Below are 22,490 nucleotides of genomic sequence, written 5' to 3' on the forward strand. Positions count from 1 at the left end.
TCTGCATAATATTTACTGTGAATTAACAATTGAAAGCGTAACTATCAATCATGACTATTGACTATTGTAACTTTTATTTAAATTTTAAAAAATAACAGCTTGGTCCAAGTGCAGTTCTGATACTGAATAAAATATGTCTCTGTGTGTATATTATGCATAGTCTTTAAATCTAAACATAGACACAGTGTCCAAAGGGAAGCTAGTAAAAACTCTGTCCTACACTTTGTATTAATAACTTTTCTGTAAAGAAAAGTTCAGTAGAATATGTGACACACTAGTAGTTAGTTATTGATGACACACATAGCACAGTGTTAGTGTAAACACCGTTACCCCTGAAACTTTCAAATGAGCCCGTCAAAATGAACAACTTTTGCTATGAGAACAATGCTGGGAACTCAAAAAAATGCCGTCTTCATACCCAGACGGATTCCTGGATTGGCAATTTGTATGGGTATGAGGACGGATTTTTTTGAGTTCCCAGCTTTGTTCTCATAGAAAAAGTTGTTCATTTTGATGGGCTCATTTAATGGTTTCAAGGATAACGGTGTTTACACTAACATCTTGTATAATTGTCTAGTGTAGTTATAGTGTCGACAGTTGATTTAAATGCATATGAAAAGATATTAATTCAACAAGTCCCCTGCTATTGGGAGGGTGCATCGGGGTGCCCCAAGGTCAGCTTTGTTTTGTTCTATTAAAGGGTGCACCCTACAATACACACTGTTTTGACCTACCGCCCTTGTAACTAAATTGCGAATGTTTAAGTGCTATGTTTCCTGTGTTATAAAGGCAGATTTACATTGAGTCAGTAACTGCCGTATAATTGTATTTTACTCTCTATGCAGTTTTTTACAGGTCTTTATCTATTCAACAGTGTTGTTGATTGGTTAATTTTTATGTTAGCCTATAATAATTAATAGCAAAAGAAATAAAAATTCTGAAAAAAACTTAAATAATCGGCCAAGTGTGAATCGGACTCCCGCACGAAGGGTTCTGTACCGTTATAGAGAAAAAAAATAAGCCAAAAATTGTGTTTTCTGTATGGGAGCCCCCCTTAATTATTTATTATATTTAAATATTATTATTAATTACTAAAGTACACACTTTAGTAATTAACTATTTAATGGGAAAGTTGTTTAAAAAACTGAAACCTACAATCATCATACCTATTACAAACATTTCAATGTTTTTACTTTTTGATGTCAATTAATATATTATTAATAATATTATATAAAGTTTTTTTACCAAAATAGTTCTACGTTATTAACAATTAAGGAAATTTTAATAAGTTTATCTTTAACGACACTTCTCCAATAACTGCTTATTATTTTCCAACGATCATTCATAAATTTTGAAAACAGTATGCTACAGATTATAAAGTTGGAAGAAATAATTAAAAATAAAATATTGAAAAATGAGGGTAGTTGTAAAGTCGTTGGCGCACCGACACGCGGAGTCTACCTCTGATTCCGCAACCGTCTTCCACGTACGTCGCGATTGTGGCTGCTGGTCTCAAAGTGCTAGTCTGTCCCCACGTTATCGCGAAAATTTTGTGCTAGCGTTGCGTTGTCCTTGACGATTTAGTTTTAGTATAGTTTGATACGTTATTTATTCTAGTTTAAGTAGTTTAAGTTAGGTTAGTGTATTCCGCCATTTTGTTTTCGTGTTTCCGTGTAGTTTTGTGTTTCGTGTTTCGTGTTGACGATGATCAGCAAGGAGGTTCAGAGTGAGGGGATGAAGAAGGGCCGCAGACGGCGAAGGAGCGCCAGGAGTAGGGCCGCGAAGCGTAGGGCCCGCAAGATGGCGGATAGGGCGGGGGACATTTCCCCGGTGAAGTGCGCGGTCCATGTGTTCCTCATGAAGTACCAGAGCGCGCTCCGGAAGGTGCCCACCCAGCTGCCTCCGAAGGTCCACGCTGGTCCCCCGACGAAGAGGGTTAAGAGGGTGTCGTGGCGTAAGTTTTAAATACTTTTGAAAGTCTAAGATTTCCTTTTTTTAAAGAACTGGATGCGTTTTACGTTATGCAGAAAGAACTGACTGAAAATCAAGGAATTCGAAGTCCCAGTAGTAGGACAATCAGGCTAATAAAAAAATAAAGGAACATCTTTAGTCCAATAATGTCCATAGATTTAAGCCCGATTTCACCGACGACTGTTAAAGATAATACTCGAATTAGTATCTCGTCATCTCTTTCGTTTTTTATATGAGTGAAAGAGAAGACATGACATTTTAACAAGCTGTTAGCACTAACAGACGTTGGTGAAATTGGGCCTTAACCTAAAAACTGATGTATTCAGATATGAATAAATTATTATGTCTATGTAGGTAGATAGAAATTGTATTTTATATCCGTTATATCCGTTCATTTTTTCGGGATAAAAACATGTATCCTTTCCTGTAACCCAAAGTATCTCAATACCAATTTTCAGCAAAATCAGTTACGTGGTGTGGGTGTGATGAAGTAACAGACAGACAGAATACAGACACACTTTCGCATTTATAATACTTATTAGTAAATAGTATGGATTTCTGAGGGGTAAGGCATAGTGGCATTGTAATGTGATTTGGCAATTATACGGCAACGGCTTTCCGCCGTTCTTTTAAACTTGATGCATAATGCATAGTGCATTTAATGTATTACCGACTCAGTACTGGCCACTAACTGCCAGTATGTTCATCCCTCGTGAAATTGTTAGCGTTTTCATAATATCCGATACGATATTTTTATCTGTTCTTATATGTCGAAACTCGAAAGAGATAATATTCATGGAATCTGCTCATACCACTGCCTGCTCTTATACAAAACAACCGCGTTTTTGAATAATGTTGTTTCCTTTGAAAAAAAAAAAGGATGAAACTTGTTACTTGTTGGTTTGTGTGACCTGTGTTTATACACATTTACTTATACACATAAATACCCAAAATGTCCAAGTAGTTCTCCACCTTTAGATAGTAACGCTTAAAATGCCTATCGCATTTACCAATTTATTTATATCTTTTTATAGTTTCGGCATGCGATATCCATATCGTGTGACGTGTCGGATAATTTAAAACGCTGTAAAGGCTATAGTGACACCGCACTGCAGCATCGCTAGATGCCTACATGCATAAAATACGCGCTGCGGACCGCTCATGAAAATTACCTAAAGCTATAGCTTTAATATAGGCTAAAACATATTCAGAGTATGAAGTAACTTATAGGAGTGATGCTGTGGGTCATTAAGGTCAGGCTTAAATTTATAGACTATGAGGTGTCGACGCACAAAACTTCAAAGATTAGCATTTAGCTCTAAAAAATCCGGTATCTAGTTGTTGTTTGCTGATCGTTGTATAAAATTTCTGTAGCAGCTAAATTATAAACAATGAATGGAAGGTAGGTTTAAGCGACATAAAATAATATGTAATAGAAGTATAGCTCTATTAGCATATTTCGCATTGTGTTAATTTTCATCTTTACAACTGATGAAATATCTGTAGGCCCTGCTTGTATGACATCATAAAATCAGGTCCAAAACAATTTGACCTGGTCACCTATACAATTATATGTTAATTTACAGACTAACTGAAAACAACGTAAAAGACCAGAAACGCTTTCACGACTTCTCTAGCGGGAGCTTTGGGGTGATTGCCAAACACGTAGGTATAGGAAATAGTTTAAGACCTAAATACTAACTAGCTCTAGTGGCTATTGCGTTTCTATTGTCATAGTCTAGGGATTGTTAGCACACAACTGTTGAAGCGGCAAGGACGCTTGTCTTATTAGCGGCGACAAGTTCACTTTTGCGTCTCATATTTAGATACGCAAAAATATTAGTTTAGGTAGGTATTACAAAATATATAATCCAAACTGTAGTAATAAAGTGAGTGAGATGTAATAATCTTATGAAATGTTGTGTACTCAAGTTTTTGTCTGTAGACGTTCTTTTTGTTTAGGACCAGAAAGTTTTTGAAGTAGGCACAGGCCACAGCTGCTGTCGTAAACAAAATGCCTATAGGTATCCTAATTCCCAGTAAAATCAATCCTTTTGATTTGACAAAATATAATATGTGCGCTCAATAGGTTCGGTGTGCCACCTGGACCATAAAATGGACCAAAAAATAGAAATAGAACTGTCGATCTGTCGTAGACTACACGCGACTATACGATTTCTAGACCAGTCAGAAATGCTTATCAGTCCCTGTCGACGCGTCGGTAACTGTTCTGTTGTGTAACTGTTTCACGACAGTATTCCGCAAAAGTTGTGCCGCGGCACACTGGTGTACCGTGGCTAGTAGTTGGTGTGCCACAAAAAATGTCGTTGTGTATATTCCTAGTTTGTTATAAGAATTAAGATCCAAAAAAGGGAACATTTGAAGACGATCGACGACGACGAGGGATGGGACCTCAGAGCAACTCTGTACACGCTGATTATTTTTTTTGTGGTGTACCTCCAAATTTTTTCATTTTTCTAGATGTACCTTGGATACAAAAAGTTTGCGGAATACTGAACTGTAACATATTGATAGCATAATGACGTTTCTATTTTTTTTTCATCAGGCGAGGAGAGCGGTGGCGGCGGCGGCGGGGACCCGGCGGTGCTGGCGGTCGGGCCGGCGCGCCGCCCGCTCAAGTACACGCGCGACGAGCTGATGCGTCTCCGCGACTCGCCGCTCGTCCGCCGCGACCTCGAGAACGCCTTCGCCGGCTGCGACTCGCTCGCGTTGTAAGTATAATACACAACATCGTCATTCTGTCATGATAATTATCAGTCATCATGTCGACATCAGTCGAGTGCGGCTTCGTATGTACGATCTCCAAAAAGGTCAGAATTTTTTTACAAACGAAACGAACGTGTCATTTTGGTAAAATTTATTTAAAAATATAAGCTCCGAAGTCCAAGCCCAGTATAAAACAGGAGCGGAAAATGTAATTAAAATACCTCTATTTTACTTCCAGAGTGTTGAAGAAGCGTGCTGATTCACCGAACGAAGAGGAGAAGGGGGGTAAACAAGATGCGCCGCAGGAAAATCATAAGGTGCGTAATGTAATTTTCTTTTAGAAACATCTCTATGTATTAATCCAGAGCCTTAAATACTGCCATGACACATTTCATTAAGGCTAGTGAAATATTTTGAACCGACTTCCAAAAAGAAAGTTTCTTACTTCGACCATCGACCATATATTATATAATATAATGTTTTTTTTAAAATAACAAACTTCTCAATGTTCCCAGGGCCCGTACGGTCGTCGGTCGGCGGACCCGCGCGAGCGCGTGCGCAAGGAGAGCGAGCCGAGCGGCGGCATCGTGCTATCGCCGCAGCGCCGCTCGTTCACGTCGGGGTGCGGCGCGCCCGCCACCGCGCCGCAGCCACCGCCGCCGCTCGCCCGCACGAGACCCGACTCGCCGCTGTCCGCGCAGCCGCAACCCGCGCCGCTCAAGACGGAGCAGGGTGAGTATACACACTACAGCAGCGGCAGTTTATATTTTTTACTTTACAATAATTAGTTGCAAAGACTTGGTTCTCGAATAAATCCCTTCCGGCCAATCATAATGATATTATTATTTCTGTGGTGGTGTGTTTGTACTACCATCTTCTACCATTCTTTTAGATGGTGGCCGACATAAACCGGCAGATCCAAGGTGACGCATGTATTGAGTTGTAACATGACGTTGTATAGATCAGCCTACACTCAGATTACCTTTCAAGGACGATCTATTAATAAAAAAGTTATTAAATTGAGGATGATTATAATTATTATACTCTTCAATTCAATAGGGTAGTAAAAGGTCAATTGGGTATTCATCGAAAGTCTTGTAAAAACATTATTAATCAGAGACATCACGTAAAATTTTGACACTAAAGTTATATTTTTATACGCAGCTGGTCGTCGCATCGGCTCCGGGCGTATTATGGTGCGAGACGTGCCCGCCGGAAACTGGGAGGAGGCCGAATACCGCGCCGAGCCCTACCGTCGGGGCAACGAGCGGTAAGCACGATATTCAAATTAGTCCGTACACGTAAATTACGGTACGCAAATACACACGTAGACCTGCACCCAATTATGAACAGACGTACAATAGATGCTGTGCGTACCATACCACTGTGAGTACGCACCGACGTATAGTACACACCAACGTATAGACGCACCGACGTATAGTACGCAGCGACGTATAGTACGCACCGATGTATAGTACGCATCGACGTATAGTACGCATCGACGTATAGTACGCATCGACGTATAGTACGCATCGACGTATAGTACGCACCGACGTATAGTACGCATCGACGTATAGTACCCATCGACGTGTAGTACCCATCGACGTGTAGTACGCATCGACGTATAGTACGCACCGACGTATAGTACGCATCGACGTATAGTACGCACCGACATAGTACGCATCGACGTATAGTACGCACCGACATATAGTACGCATCGACCTATAAGTACGCACAGACGTACAGTACGCAAATGCGTACATCACGCACAAAATTGTATGTATGTAGCACGTACGCACAGATGTATAAGACGCATACATCGTATACGCACACGGCCATAAAATTGTGTTCTATTACTTATTTCGTATTAGATAACAATAATTTTAAGTCTAATTCGAAATGAAATCAGCTGTTTAATAATAATATAATAAATCGGTGCGCCTTGCAGATACGACCGCCGCTCTTTCGGCCGCGACTCCTACACCTCTGACATAAAGAGGGAAAGGGAAGATCGATTTAACAACGAGAAATTACGCGACAGGTAGATACTTTGAAATATTAACCGCCTCTTAATAGATCTACTTCTGTATCATGATTCATGTCGAACTTACATGGCAAATCTAATATGTTAGAAAAGTTTATTGACAGACGAAACCAAGACAATGTATTGCATTTATAACTGTCACTTTTTGTGTTTTGTATGGGCAAGTGCTCCAGCGTCAGGAATTTTCCCATACAAAAGTTTACCTTTAGCACTGCTTCTTTGACATTGAACTCAATATAGGGGACTCATACACACCCTAAAGCATACGTCTTAGTTTTGTTACATCCTGTATAATAATTATAGTAATAACTATGTTTTATTTAACTCAATATTAATAACATTATTTTTCATTGCAGCAGGGAGGATAATAATCGTAGAGGTGGTCGCTTTTCTCAACGACGATTTGAGAAAGAGGATGAACCCGAATGGTAACGTTTCATTTCATAAAAGTAAAAATATATTATTATATATACTACTAACTGTGCCCCGCGGTGTTACCTGCGGTTTAAGTGATAAAATATCATAAAAGACTATGAAAAGTACCAATAACAGGGCCATAATAAGCTCATAATCGTAGGACGATGCTTAGTATAATATGCCATGATGATGATGAATGTAATTTGCATAGTAGCATATGCTTTCCGTTCTGAAAACAACGAAACTCCCAAACTTGTATCTGTAAAGAATCAGGAGATCTGTCAGCACCTTCCGAACCACGGTATACCAGGTATACCTCGGTGCAAAATCTTACATGTTGGTAGCATATGCTTAGAAATAAGAATACTTCTCACGAAACCGAAGTCACCACACGTTTCCCTATAAATTTTGAGGAGTTCCCTCGATTACTTATGGATCCTTCATCAGATCACCACTTTTGTGAATGTGATACCAAATTGGGATGATACCCTATATACCAAAAGAAAAATTTTGAAAATCGGTTAACAAACGGCGGAGTCATCGTTGAACATAACACCTCCCCCATTTTGAAAGTCGGTTAAAATTGTAGCCTATATGTTATTCTGATGTATAAGCTATATTATTGTAAAGTTTCATTAAAATCCGTTCAGTAGTTTTAGCGTGAAAGAGTAACAAACATCCATACATCCAAACTAACTTTCGCCTTTATAATATTAGTAGGAAGTAGGACTTCCTCACTAATGGAAACATTAACACAACGAATGCAGTGTAGCAACACTGACCTCCATGATACAAGTACGCTGGACTGATGATACCCTTTGAAATGACAGCTATTTTTTGTGTTTGAAGCTCCCCCATTATTAGGGATAGGAACTAAATTTGACGTAAAAATGACGTTTGAAAGTCGCCATCATGTCGCCATATTGGCGCTGATAGCAGGTAGTGGGAGTATTTGGAACTAATACTAGTGATGTACAACTGTCTTTTCTATTATCGATGAAATGTTTCCATATTCAGATAATGTCGACCATTTGGACAAAAATATTAAATTGAATAATACAAACGCTACATATTTGTATTAAAGATGACAGACTTCCTCTCCGTAATTTAGATAGGCGTAATAAATTAACAACGATTTCATACGTAGATAACGTGAAGTAGCAGTACCTATCTATAATCCATTCATTTTTACCAGTTAGCACTACGAAAATCTAAAAACAAAACTGAAGATAAGCTTCTAACGAAAACTTAGTTTGTATTGTATTTTCTAATTTCATTTCTAATATTATCAAAGTAGTGCTACAGTGTATCGTATTAAAGCTGAACAAAGCTGAATAAGTGTTCTGTGTGATTAGACCCTAACTAATCTCATCATATTATATTATAAAGCGGAAGAGTTTGTTTGTTTGAACGCTCTAATCTCAGGAACTGCTGGTCCAATTTGAACAATTATTTCAGTGTTACACAGATTTTATATATTTTATCACGCTGAGACTAATAGGAGCTAAGAAATAGAGGAAAATGTGGAAAAAGCGGGGGAATGTATAACGTGAAGGATTATATAGGCTATTTTTGTGGACCAATTTGTCTGTGTAATTAGATATATACGTGGGAGAAGCCGCGCGGAAAGTCTAGTAATAATATAAAAGTTCCTTATTTATTTATGGATCTAGCAAGCCAATTTTTGTCGATTTACTTTATCTCATTTGATTTTCGCCATTTTGGCGCTGATTGCAGAAGTGCGAGGGAAATTAATGTGAATTGTGAAGTGAATACGGTATAATAAGATTAGTGCCACATTTTTAAGTACCTATCCTACTAATATTATAAAGGCGAAAGTTTGTTTGGATGTATAGATGTATGGATGTGTGGATGTATGGATGTTTGTTACTCTTTCACGCAAAAACTACTGAACGGATTTTAATGAAACTTTACAATAATATAGCTTATACATCAGAATAACACATAGGCTACAATTTTAATCGACTTTCAAAATGAGGGAGGTTTTATGTTCGTTTTCTTATGTTCAACGATTACTCCGCCGTTTGTTAACCATTTTCAAAATTTTTCTTTTGGTATATAGGGTATCATCCCAATTTGGTATTATATTCACAAAAGTGGTGATCTGATGAAGGATCCATAAGTAATCGAGGGAACTCCTCGAAATTTATAGGGAAACATGTGGTGACTTCGGTTTTGTGAAAAGTATTCTAAGCATATGCTACCAACAAGTAAGATTTTGCACCGAGGTATACCTGGTATACCGTGGTTCGGAAGGTGCTGAGAGAACTCCTGATTCTTTATAGATACAAGTTTGGGAGTTTCGGCGTTGTTTTAAGAACGGAAAGCATATGCTACTATGCAAATTACATTCATCATCATCATCATCACTACCATATTATACCATGCATCGTCCCATGATTATGAGCCTGTTATTGGTACTTTTCATAGTCTTTTAGATCAAAACTCGAGTTTGTCAAGCGATAATTAAAAAAAATCTATACTTAAAATATTATAAACCTGAAGAGTATGTTTGCTTGAACGCGCTTATCTCAGGAACTACAGATCCAATTTAAGAACTTATTTCTAATTTCAGTGTTACATAGCTCATTTATCGAGTAAGGCTATAGGCTATATTATTATCACGCTACGACTAATACGACCGAAGAAATTCAGGAAAATGTGGGAAAAACGGGGGAAAGGGTTTATCTCACGAACTACTGGAGCAATTGCTATTGGCAATATTTGGCACATAATATGTACATATATAGACCACGTGAAGAGAGTATAGCTATTTTTCATGGGAAAATGTACGGTTTCTGTAAAATTCCTAATTTACGCGGGCGAAGCCGCGCGAGACATCTAGTATTATCAATAAAAGTTTAATATCGTATAAATAAGCTGTTAAAATCACATACTTGTGAAATGTAACCCCACATCCCTTTTTGTACCGTGTTTTACATAACATACACCCTTTCATAGTTTAACTATGAATTATGAACTAAAACTTACATATATATTATATATATTACTTAATCGCGTAAAACCTTTTAAAACACTTTAAAAACACGAAAACAATTCGAACGATTAAGCCATAGAGAATTAAAATAAATACATGGTTACGAATGGTTACGTCAAATTTAGTTCTCGGTCCTAATAATGGGGGCGCTGATTCCGCTTCAAATGGCACAAAAAAAGGGGGTATCATAGATCCAGCGTACTTGTAAAATGGAGATCAGTGTGTAGCAAGGTTTGTTCAAGTTATAAGCGAAAAAATGAGTAATTGCTGTTATGTTGTAAAATGTTGGAACACTTCATTCATGCATGTGACATGTCTTTAAATACAATCTACTTAGCCGTTTTACTTACTTCGGTTATGTCATCTTTATATAATGTATAATAATTGTATATGTATGCAGGTTTAGCGGCGGTCCGACGTCGCAGCTGGAGACGATCGAGCTGCGCGGCTTCGACGAGCCGGTGAAGAAGAACGGCAAAGACGACAGGCAGAACGAGGTAACTATCTAAAAGTTGATCGATATATTTTGTCCATTGTGTCCTGTTGCGTGGGTTGTCTCAGAGTAGTTCAGGCAATACCATAGACATAGATCAAGATAGATACCGCATGTGTATGTACTTCGCGTGCCATATCGCGTTCCCAAACGACGAGCAATGCTCGTCTTTCGAAAGTCTGTTCTTTAGTCTGCTATCAGAATCGGACGTCAATCGTAATTTTAAAAATGCCTAAATGCTTAAAAGTGCCGTATTGAGCTGTAGAAATTCAATTAGAAACGTTGGCCAACATAATGGACACGATTCTTATCATCGGTAGGTCACAGTAGGAAGGAAAAAAGTGACACGCTTGTTTTCATACAAATGGAGCGACATACGGTATCTACCTTGAATCTTGATCTACGTCTGTGTACGAATCTAGCGCCTTCAATCGATTTTGATGATTGTGGCAAATAGGATACATTTAAACAAAAAGTAAGTGATTAAGGGTGCTTTTTCACGTTCGCACTTTTTGCGCGCGTGGTTTCAGCGTCGTGACGTGTGTTTTCCCAAACGCTACAGCAGAAAACGCGCATGTCTGAACTAAAAGGAAGTATGATAGTAATTCGAGACGTACTTGTGTAATGTTATTTCAATTATTATTATCAGGAGAAAGTATATTATTACGATGATGACATATCCCAGAGGTCACCGAATGGCGGACCCCGGTCCGCATCCGGACCGCCGACCCATTGTATGCGGAGCAAAACCTATTTTCGAAAATGATTTTCGTAACAAATAGATTTCGGCCTCGACATACTGATGAACATCTCCACGATTAAAAATATGTCATTAAGCTTGCACCAATTTTACTTAATCAGAGAGATAATTAGCTACAAAAATTTTCACTTTTCTCATTGATGAGTTAGTAAATACCTTTGTAATTTCCGTAATTACCGTAGTTTAATAAATATTTTTTTATAAAATGTGCGGACCGCGAAGGTCATTTCATTTCTAAAAATGGACCCCGAGCAAAACTAATTGGTGACCCCTGACCTATCCTTATGATGAATAAATTATTAATGTATGATGTTTGTGTATAGAAATGGAATAACAACAACGGCAGTCGCTCACCGCCGGAGCGGTGGCGCGCGGAGCCCGAACCCGCGCCCACCGACACGCACCTCAACGTCTCAGATGTGAGTATTGAGTTGCTATGTCTATGATATAAAACAGACACGGTAGTTATTTAATACCCTTTGATAATACAATTATGAACACAGCGAATAATTTAACATGGTCCACTTGACACATTGAAAAAGTAAAATAACAGACAAAGACAAAGGATTTTGTATAGCTATATGCTGCGTAAATATTGATTATAATATAATAAATACAACAAAAAACCCCGCGCCCACCGACATGCGTCTCAAAGTCTCTGATGTAATGATGTCTCTATCATACAAGATGAAAGAGATGAAGAGATAATTTATACTATATGTTTGCAGAACAAAGACAGCGGCATGGAGAGCAAGGACGAGGAGGGGTCGCAGAACAACGAGCAGGCGGACTTCAACCTCGACGAGTTCCTCAAGCCCGACGCCTTCCCCGACGTGCTCACAGTGAGTACACCGCACACACACCCGCAAACACACACACACACACACAGAGAGAGAGAGAGATGCACATACACATAGCAAAATTATTCTACCAAATTCATTTCATATAAAAATAATAGACTGTAACTGTTGTACAGAACGGCAGCAGCGAGGCGGAGGGCGGCAGTCGTTTCAGCCGCTGGTTCCGGCGCGACAGTCCGCCCGCGCCCGCCGGCCCGCCGACTGGTCCGCCCGCGCCCGCGCCCGCCTCCGACGCACGACACTACGAGCGTCTGCTGCATGATATGCTCGACGGTATGTATCCTCCTTGGTAGACCGTACAATATACACATTTTAGAAATAACAGATAATATTATGTAATAATATGTTATGGGAGCGTGGCACGCCATTCGTCATAAACTGAAAAGCTTCTCAACATTTCTTATTTTAATTGTGGCCTGTGATGGAATATAGTCTAGCCATATATAAATAAGCTATATATTTACTAATTAAAATATAGTTAAATAACTAAACAAGGCTTGTTTGTCTTAGTCTTGATATATTGGGAACTAGATGACGCCCGCAACTCCGTTGTGCCAAAATTCATTTATCGCCCGGGAACCGTACATTTTCCGCAACAAAAACTATCCTTTGTCCTTTCCCGCGACTCAAACTATCTCCATGCCAAATTTCAGTAAAATCGGTTCAGCGGTTCGAGCGTGAAGATCTAACAGACAGACACACTTTCGCATTTTTAATATTAGTATGGGAGTATAGACCCTTACTTAGAGAGGGGATTGTATTAACCACAGATAAATCAAGATAGAACGGCTAAGCGGGTGGCGTACGCGTGTTTCAATCTTGCACAAGTGAGCAAGATTTGTTGAACGTTCATTTAGTCAGCGCTCACGTCTCGACTTGATTACACCGGAGCGGTTGTGCAAAAATGCCTCATTGTGCAGTGTCTAATTGTAAAAACAGAAGTACGAAAGTGAATCGGTCAAAAGGAGGTATTTCTTTCCACGGGTAAGTTATTTGTTCTAACTAAATGCAAAGCGAAAATTGACACGACCGAATCCTTAGCAACGCACGCGCGTCGCCGTTCTATCTTGATTTATTTCTGTGGTATTAACAAACAAACTATAATAATATATAAAAATAACTATAATATTAGTATTATAGATGTCAAAACATCAAGATGTGTCTCGTGACAAAGACTCAAAATATATTGGATAATTTAAATATTTAGCTGCATAATTTTTTAGGGGGATTATATAAATATTATTTTTTATAAACTGTAAACTCGAAACTGTATGGAATTCAATAAAGCTTTATTTATATAAATAATAGTATACAGTATTATTATTTTATTAGTTGGAAGAACCGCCGTCTTTGTTTCAGCCACTGTTAACGTAGAAACTAGGTCACATTGGTCTATCGCTACTTGTATCATTCATTTACATGCGAACTGCGATAAAATGCTTTTCCGCTCCTATCGCATTTGTAGAATACATCATTGTCATTTGTCGCAGTAGAAATCATCGTGAACACAACATAAGTTTACTATCACCAGTTTAGTAGCAGCCAACTGCAACTTTAATCTTTACTGCTAGTTTAAATAAATATTAAGTATCATGTCATTCATATTTTTCTAGATCTAGACAGCTCGAACATCGAGCCGCCGATGCCGGAGCCGACGCCGATGTATCCGCCGCCGGGGCACCACGGTGGCCCGCCGCACCACCCGGGGCACCACCAGCCCCAGATGCGAGGCACCGCCGCGCCCACCCTCCTCGACCTGCTGCGCCGCGCTAGATCTGACACTGATCAGCGGACAGGTATGTCTTCTTTACGAAGGTGGATTTATCGGAATAACTTTTTATTGTGATGGCTGAATCTGATTACATCTAAGAAAATATAGTGACTGCCTTATAAAGGGGCGTGTGCTTTTTTTTAATTAGGACAAAATTTAATTTGTCGACAGCTTTAGCGCTAGTTTTTTTACGGATCATAAATAATAATTTGGCTTAACATAATTATAAGATGTATATAACAATATGCAACAGCAGCGACATTGTTCGAGGTACATCGACCAGATCAGCTCTTTTACATTATAATAATCGCTTTCGCATTTAGCGAAGGCAGTAGTCGAGTAGTTGCCGAGTTGTCAACCAATCACCAACCAATTTACCATTTACTAAACCATAATAAGTAACCAGTGTAAAACAGTGTAGTAATAGTGAATAAACAATTTAACCATAAACTGAACCAGCAGAAAACCAACGAACCAAACCAAACCACCTGAAACTCTACCCCTAAAACAATACCCTTTTCAGACATGTTCATATAACTCCATTCCTAAATGTTTTTCTTACCTCAGTAAGGGAATGTTAGATATAATGTGAGGTATATTTTGAAGGTCGACATCCAAATTCCTATACAGGTTAGGGCTTCACTTTGAAAAAGGAATTAGCCTTCCATGAAACAATATGCAGTACTTGGTAACTAATGCATTTAATTTACTAATGAATGTAAACTCATTTTAAATTGACAGAGATGAACAACGGCGTGGGTAAGATCCACAGTCTGGAGGAGCTGGAGGCTCGTCTCCGGCCGCAGCAGCCGCCGCCCGCGCCAGCGCCGACTGAACACGACCTCACGGCTTTCAAGCGGCTCGTGAGTGTTTATGTAGATAGTTTATTATTTAATGCACTTAATAATGGGCTACAAAATAATAATAACAGATCCCACACCGGTTTCGGTGACGGTGCGCGGCTGGTTTCATTGAAACCAGGCCAGCTACGCAGGAGTAATTTTATAGTGCCCAAGTGTGTGCGCAGTACACAAGAGCACTCTCTATTCCTTTAATAACCCAGTGGGACGGAAGACCGACACGACCGGCAAGAGATCAGGCGCAGGACCGACTTTTTACATGCCCATCCGACTCATCATCATGATCATGGCTACAAAATAACGTATAGACGACACACGTGCGAAAGAAATGTATTTTTAACCGAAATACGTACAGACGATATTAAGATAAAATTATGTCACTCCTTTTGATAATATTAGACTTTTCTTTTCTTGAAAAGAAATGTATAGCAAATTATTATACTATACTACTAAGGGCGGATTCGACCAAACTGGAGTAAAATTTTACTCGAGTATAACTGTTTCCTGATCTAAGAGTAAGCTGGTTTTGCGTTTTTCCAACTTCTAATCCAAGAATGAGGTAATTACACGGGAGTAAATATTTACACGGGCTATTTTGGTGGAGTAAATATTAAACTGAGAATAGTTGCACAACGGGGTTCAACTGTCACGGTCGGTGTCATTGTGAACTATAATTGATATTTTATTTCATACTTTTTGAGTAACTTGGTATAATGCAAACGATAATATCCTAGAGTAAATTAAAGGAGTAAAATTATTCTCATGATAGTTATACTCGTGTAACTTCAAGTTTGGTCGAATCGGGCCTAACTATATTTAATACCTCGATCGTGGGAATCGCAGACACAATATATTTTCAATTGTTATACAGCAGCCGGATGCCGCTTGGGGATTGATGGGTTATGAGGGCTTAGAAGAGCGGGCAAGTGCGGAGTTCTTACAATTCATAATTCGTGTTTGAAAAACTTGTTCGTATGTTTGTCAGTTGGCGCAGGTGTCAGGCGGGCACGTGGTAGCGGCCGAGCCACGCCCGCAGCAGCCGCCGCCCATGAGTCTATTGCAGGTAACATACTGAACATGTACTATCAGAGAAGTTCATTCCTATGGAAATCGGGGACCTAAGTAGTTTGGTTGCGTTACGTCAAACCCAGCTGACAGATCACAATTAACATTGAATCGACATATTCGACCAAATAACGTTGTAAACTAGCACGAGTCGGCGCATGAGTACCGAAAACTATTCCACCTCAATTTTTTTATGCGATCCTCTTCAAATTGCCCTCCTGATGATATAAATGCATGTTGCCAGGGCGCAACCCGGTGCCATATTGTTTAAACAAACATTGTTTAAACAATTGCAAGGAATTGTTATTTTTCAACCGAACAATTTTTTTTTATATTCTTTATTGAAATACCAATAAAAAAGGTCATATGACTTTTTACGATAAAGTTAATATTTTTAAAGATATGAATTTTTAAAGGTTCGAAAAACCTCAAATTTGGGTACTTTCGACCAATGAAAAATATATTTAAAAAAAAATAATGTCAAAGTAATATTTTTTTTTAATTCTATATACAATAGTTAATAATATTTTTAATAGAGATTTCAAAAAAATTCATTGTTTATATCTTTTTTTTATCTTAGCAAAAGTAGACAAAAAATTGTGTTTTTGTATGGGAGCCCCCCTTAAACAATTACTTTATTTTAATTTTATTATTAATTATTAAAGTACAAATATAATTAAGGATATTGTGCAAATTTCAAGTGCCTAACTGTTACTATAATTGATTACGAGCAAAAAAGGCCAAAAAATCACGTTTCTTGTATATTAACCTCAAATATTAACTTTATTTTATTTTTAGTATTTGTTCTTATAGCGGGAACAGACATACACAATCTGTAAAAATGTCAAAAGTCTAGCTATAGCGGTTCTTGAGATACAGCCTGGAGACATATAGACAAACAGGCAGACAGACAATGAAATCTTAGAAAACCCTATTTGTTCTTATAGCGGCAAAAGATATACACAATCTGTGAAAATTTCAGAAGTCTTAATAACTTCTTAAATTTTCACAGATTGTGTATATCTTTTGCCGCTATAAGAACAAATACTAAAAATAAAATAAAGTATATTATTTAAGGGCGGCTCCCATACAAGAAACGTCATTTTTTTGGCCTTTTTTGCTTGTAATCAATAATAGTAACAGTTAGGCACTTGAAATTTGCACAAAATCCTTAATTATATTTGTACTTTTTTTTTTTTTGTAAAAAAATATATTACTTTGACATTTTTTTAAATATATTTTTCATTGGTCGAAAGTACCCAAATTTGAGGTTTTTCGAACCTTTAAAAATTCATATCTTTAAAAATATTAACTTTATCGTAAAAAGTCATATGACCTTTTTTATTGGTATTTCAATAAAGAATATAAAAAAAATTGTTCGGTTGAAAAATAACAATTCCTTGCAATTGTTTAAACAATGTTTGTTTAAACAATATGGCACCGGGTTGCGCCCTGGCAACATGCATTTATATTATAACTTCCTCGATGGTACATAATACATTGTACATTGCTGTCAAACACACGCAATTTTAAAAGGCAATTAGCCCACCACTACAACAATATTATTAATGTCGTGGCAATCAAAGATTTAAAATAAAATAATAATAGAATCCATTCTTATATTATAAATGTAAAAGTGTGTCTGTCCGTTTGTCTGTCTGTCTGTCTGTCTGTCTGTCTGTCTGTCTGTCTGTCTGTCTGTCTGTCTGTCTGTCTGTCTGTCTGTCTGTTACCTCTTCAAGCCCAAACCGCTGGAACGATTTGGCTGAGGTATGGAGATACTTTGAGTCCCGGGAAAGGATATAGGATACTTTTTATAGATGTGTAAAGTAAATTTATTGTTCATGTATTTTGTATTTAATAAATAATACGCATATCATGTACAGATGCTGAACAAGAGCATGGAGCAGCAACAACAGCAGCAGCAGGCGAAGGCGCCGCCGCAGCAGCCGCACATCCCGCAGGAGCTCCTATACAAGCTCCTACAGGTGCAGCAGGTGCGTAAACCGGGCACCGATTCTGATGCCTTCGATCTTCATCCGAATGTAAGCTTCATCTGAGATGTATGAGAATTGGGTGATGGTTATCTCTTATGGTCGCTGAAACGGCAAAACTGCACTGCTCTCTTACTTTTGTTCTCAAGTTTTTCCCGATATAAAGTTGCCGTTGGATTGGAAGAACCGACGTGCATATTATGTAGATACCATACATTTTGCTAATAAAACGAAATTTGGGTCGAGTTGGTATATTATTTTTACAGCTGTTTTGCCTCCAAATTTTTTTACTAGACAAATATTTTAGAAATCTTAACCGATATCGTCTGAAACTTTATTGATTTAAAGTGTTGTGAATTCACAAATCCGTTATTTCAATTTGAACCAAAAGTTGCAAACTCTAAGGAGAGTGGTAAACTCTTCGGTAAACTTAGCTATAAACTAACCTGACCGTTTCAGCGGCAGCAGCAAGGCCCGCCGCCGTCGGAGATGCCGGGCCCCGGCGGCCCGCCGTCAGGCCCCGCCGGACCGACGCAAGCCGACCGCGAGCTGCTGCAGCGGCCTGAGGCGCAGGCTATTATACACGGTATGTTAATGACATAGAGGTGAATATAGTTTACAGCTTATTGGCAAACCATATTAGTAATATAAAAGATCCTCTGTCACCCTTACTTAAAAAATATACACATTGTCTGTACAGATGTTAAAGGTGTGTGTTGTCCTTGTTCATCCAGCGACGTTTCTAACGTATTAGACTGGGACAAAACGTGTCTGTGTATAGACACATGTTTTGTCTTTGTGGGACAAGCGAATTTCCTAACATGTTACCAGTTTTTAGATGTAATATATAAAATTCTGGTGACACGGTGTGCATAATTTTATTGAACTCCTGTGAAACGGCTCGACCCATTTTCGTGAATCTTAGCGAGCATATCGGCTAGGGTTGAGAATCGGACAACACCTACTTTTTATAAATGATGAGTGCATTTGTTGAATAAATAATAGTAAATTATTACAACTCGAGACTGACGGCGATCATTGTTTGTGCGACGGAATAGCGATGGACGCTGCCATGGTGATATACTTATTTAGTTACTTCAATAAAATAATATTATGGGCGAAATAATATTGCAAATAAAGAAATTGAATTGAATTGAATACTTTATATGTCAAAACAACGTTGCCGGAACAGCTAGTCTACACTATAGATTTTTTATCGAAAAGAATGTTAACGGCCGCACTCAGATACATTTAATCCTTCGATCGTGGATTCTTGGAAATCTATCGTTATTCTTTTGTGTTTCGCTCAGCGGTGAGCTTATGGGGTTTGATGGGCTAATGATGATTAAATAGTTTAATGAAGAGTTTGACAGATAACGTGTGGGGCGTATGTCAAAATCTTTATTTAATTACAGTTAAGTAATTAATTTTCGTCTCTGAGTGAGGCAATTAGTGTTTGGATGTAATATTGCGAGCTTTTAAATATAACTTATTATTATTTCAATAAAGACACCTGTAAACTGTAAACCACAAACAATAATAATGATGCGTCCGCGCAGGTCTGAAAGCCGGTGAGATCACTGTGCAGCACCTGATGCAGCAGCTGGGCAACCCCGGGCTGCAGAACCGGCACCGCGAGCTGCTGCTGACCATCGTGCGCCTGCACCACCACCACCAGCAGCAGCAGCAGTACCAGCGCCAGGTGAGTGTCGCAGCAGCAGCAGTACCAGCGCCAGGTGCTGCACCTGATGCAGCAGCTGGACAACCCCCGGCTACAGAACCGGCACCGCGAGCTGTTGCTGACCATCGTGCGCCTGCACCACCACCACCACCAGCAGCAGCAGCAGCAGTACCAGTGCCAGGTGCAGCACCTGATGCAGCAGCTGGGCAACCCGGGCTGCAGAACCGGCACTTACGCTTACGTTTGGTGGTCGGTTTCTTTTTCAACAGGCTACAACAGGCAACAACGACCTACACGGAAGATTTTTTTTTTACATTGCCCGAGTGTCCGCGAAATACAATATAAATATAATATGACACATTCTAATTTGAGAAAAATTAGAATGTGTCATCATCAATTATGTTGTCAGCAAAGTTTAGCATCTTAACAGGGTAATTTCAATAGCATAATGCCGTGTATTTGTCTCGTGTTTCAGCAACAGATGGGCGGGTCCCCGCTGCCGGGCGCGCCGCACCTCGTCGTGCCGCCGCACCACCAGCCGCTGCGACTGTCGCCGCTGCCGCATCCAGGTGACCCTCTAGATTAGAAATGTTCAAAGACCGTTAGCAGAGTAAACAGAACAAGCGAGTGGGCCGACTTAGTAGAGATTTCGAAATTTATAGTATGTCAGTTGTCATATCGCGCCGTACTAATGCGTTGCCCAGCCAAGGGCGGATCCAGGGGGCGGTCATGGGGGTCATGACCCCCCCTGGGCTGGGTCCAGGTCCTAGGTGAGCCACTAAGTAAAATTATTGTTAAACATACTGATTTTATATATTTTTTGTAGATAAGTTCTTGTGTCTTGACCACGACTATGTGACCGCCCCCCCCTCCCCCCCTGGCGCCAAAGCTGGATCCGCCCTTGTGCCCAGCATTGTGAAACACGTCGAAAGTGGTACTCGCGCCCAACTCGCGTCGATTCGCCCGTTTGTTTGAAGTTCGAGGTGCTCCTTAGTTCTGTCTACTCTGCCGATGGTCTATAGCCAGTTGTCAATTTCACTCGCGGACGAAAATGTCGCTATCGTTAAGAGGTGGTGTTATATTCGCGCACGAGTGAAAGATTATTGCCGGATTTCAGGCTTGTAAATCTTATTTCCCTTTCCACAGTCAGTATTTAACGATTCACATAACTGTGGTACTAATCCCTATCTGATATTACCAATAATGTAATTAAGCCCAAATGCAATCCAATAATCAATATATATTTTGTATTTTATTTTTATTTAAAAGAATTCCATATATTATCATTAGAAAATAAGTACAGACCTATAAGATTGTTTTGCCGTGTATGACATTAACGTGAATGTAAACAGAGATCTTTCAACTGACATTTTATAATATGATGGCGTTAGTATAATTTTGGCTATATGCATTAAAATCTTTATAGGTTTGTATTGCTAGATTTCATTCAAACCTTTTATATATTGACGGACGCAGCTTTTTGTGTATCACCTATAATGGCGACAAGCCCGAACACATTGGGAGTGGTTCATCCAGGTAAGTCTTACATAATATAAATTATAAACCAGTGTCAAATACGTGTTCTAATTTACGATATCAAGATGATTCTTATGCAAATTAATGTTTTTGAAAGCCCGTTTTCACCAACCGCACCCTGGAGCTAAGTGTCCCATGGCAGTCTTTTAGGGTCAAGTATTTCCTATATCAATTCCAACAACGCTTATGTGTCACCTTAAGATAAGATAAGATAAGATAAATATTCTTTATTGTGCATACATATTATAACAATTTTAAATTAAAAGACATTTTTAAAACACAGGTAACACACAATGGCGGCCTTATTACTAACAACTAACACTAACTAACATAAACTTATTTCACACCTTAGTGTGAAATAAGTTTATGTTGTCAGTAATATAAATTGCGAGTAATTAAAGTAACTTTACTAGCTTTTAGTGACATTCAAAGAAGAGCTTAGCAATTATAAACAAAACTATTGTTTCTTTATTCTGTATTAGATGACGCCCGAAACTCTGTTTCTCCAAAATTCATTTGCCGCGCCGGAACCGTACATTTTTTCGGTATAAAAAGTGTCCTATGTGCTTTCCCTGGACTCATGTATATCTGAATACCCAGCAAAATGGGTTCAGCGGTTTGGGTGTGAAGAGGTAACAGACAGACACTCTTTTGCATTCAAAATATTAAGTATGGATCTGATATTATCAGCATGTTGTTTAGCAATTGATTGTTTATTAATTATTTCGTGCTTCCATGCAGGCGTGCCCGCGCGCATCCCGTCGCCGCGCGAGCTGGCCGCGCACACGCAGTCGATAATGCAGGGCGCTCTCATCAAGAAGAAACTGGAGGAGCAGCGCGAGAACTACCGCCGCCGCCACGAGCCGCAGCCGCACCACAAGCCCACGCCCATCTCTTTCACGCCCACCTCGGTGACTATCTCTATCTCTTTCACACTCACGCACGTACTCATAACGTACACGCACGGGCGTGCGTATTTGCGTGATGCGTGTTGCAAATCAAAAAAGAGTTTTTGTATTGTAGTACACTTTTTGCGATAATTAAGTTAAGATAATTAAGCAAACCTACATTTACAACATAATAAAGCAAATTATTGACAACATTTTAGTGAATCGTACTTTTATTCTAATAATAAATAAATAAATGTCGCAGGTTCTACGAAAAATGACTGCCGACAAGGAGTCAGACGCGCCGAGTCCCAAGCAGCAGCAGCAGTGGTCGCAGCCACCTAAGATGCCGCAGGGCAGGCCTATTGTGAAGGTACTTTCAATTTTGTGACATTTTAGTGGATT

At 39.1% G+C, this 22,490-nt stretch overlaps 1 protein-coding gene across 3 annotated transcripts in view; it reads left to right on the plus strand.

The window, feature by feature from the left end:
* The window catches only part of LOC121727816 (eukaryotic translation initiation factor 4E transporter-like), a 30,310-nt gene that overhangs the window by 2,033 nt on the left and 5,787 nt on the right, over positions 1 to 22,490 (plus strand). Inside the window, exons 1-20 of one of the 3 annotated variants that reach the window (XM_042115825.1) lie at positions 1,446 to 1,954; positions 4,538 to 4,703; positions 4,937 to 5,015; positions 5,214 to 5,430; positions 5,863 to 5,968; positions 6,647 to 6,739; positions 7,099 to 7,170; positions 10,579 to 10,675; positions 11,755 to 11,850; positions 12,160 to 12,273; positions 12,408 to 12,564; positions 13,905 to 14,087; positions 14,804 to 14,925; positions 15,908 to 15,985; positions 17,874 to 17,984; positions 18,441 to 18,567; positions 19,541 to 19,683; positions 20,138 to 20,231; positions 21,940 to 22,109; positions 22,351 to 22,458. In XM_042115825.1, the coding sequence (XP_041971759.1) occupies positions 1,705 to 1,954; positions 4,538 to 4,703; positions 4,937 to 5,015; positions 5,214 to 5,430; positions 5,863 to 5,968; positions 6,647 to 6,739; positions 7,099 to 7,170; positions 10,579 to 10,675; positions 11,755 to 11,850; positions 12,160 to 12,273; positions 12,408 to 12,564; positions 13,905 to 14,087; positions 14,804 to 14,925; positions 15,908 to 15,985; positions 17,874 to 17,984; positions 18,441 to 18,567; positions 19,541 to 19,683; positions 20,138 to 20,231; positions 21,940 to 22,109; positions 22,351 to 22,458 (2,583 nt within the window). In that variant the 5' untranslated portion in view covers positions 1,446 to 1,704. Of the gene's footprint in view, positions 1 to 1,445; positions 1,955 to 4,537; positions 4,704 to 4,936; positions 5,016 to 5,213; positions 5,431 to 5,862; positions 5,969 to 6,646; positions 6,740 to 7,098; positions 7,171 to 10,578; positions 10,676 to 11,754; positions 11,851 to 12,159; positions 12,274 to 12,407; positions 12,565 to 13,904; positions 14,088 to 14,803; positions 14,926 to 15,907; positions 15,986 to 17,873; positions 17,985 to 18,440; positions 18,568 to 19,540; positions 19,684 to 20,137; positions 20,232 to 21,939; positions 22,110 to 22,350; positions 22,459 to 22,490 lie in introns of those variants that run through there. The other 2 variants (XM_042115826.1, XM_042115827.1) reach the window with 2 other exon arrangements.

The sequence above is a fragment of the Aricia agestis genome, chromosome 6, assembly GCF_905147365.1.
Source record: "Aricia agestis chromosome 6, ilAriAges1.1, whole genome shotgun sequence".
In the NCBI taxonomy this organism is placed as follows: Eukaryota; Metazoa; Arthropoda; class Insecta; order Lepidoptera; family Lycaenidae; genus Aricia; species Aricia agestis.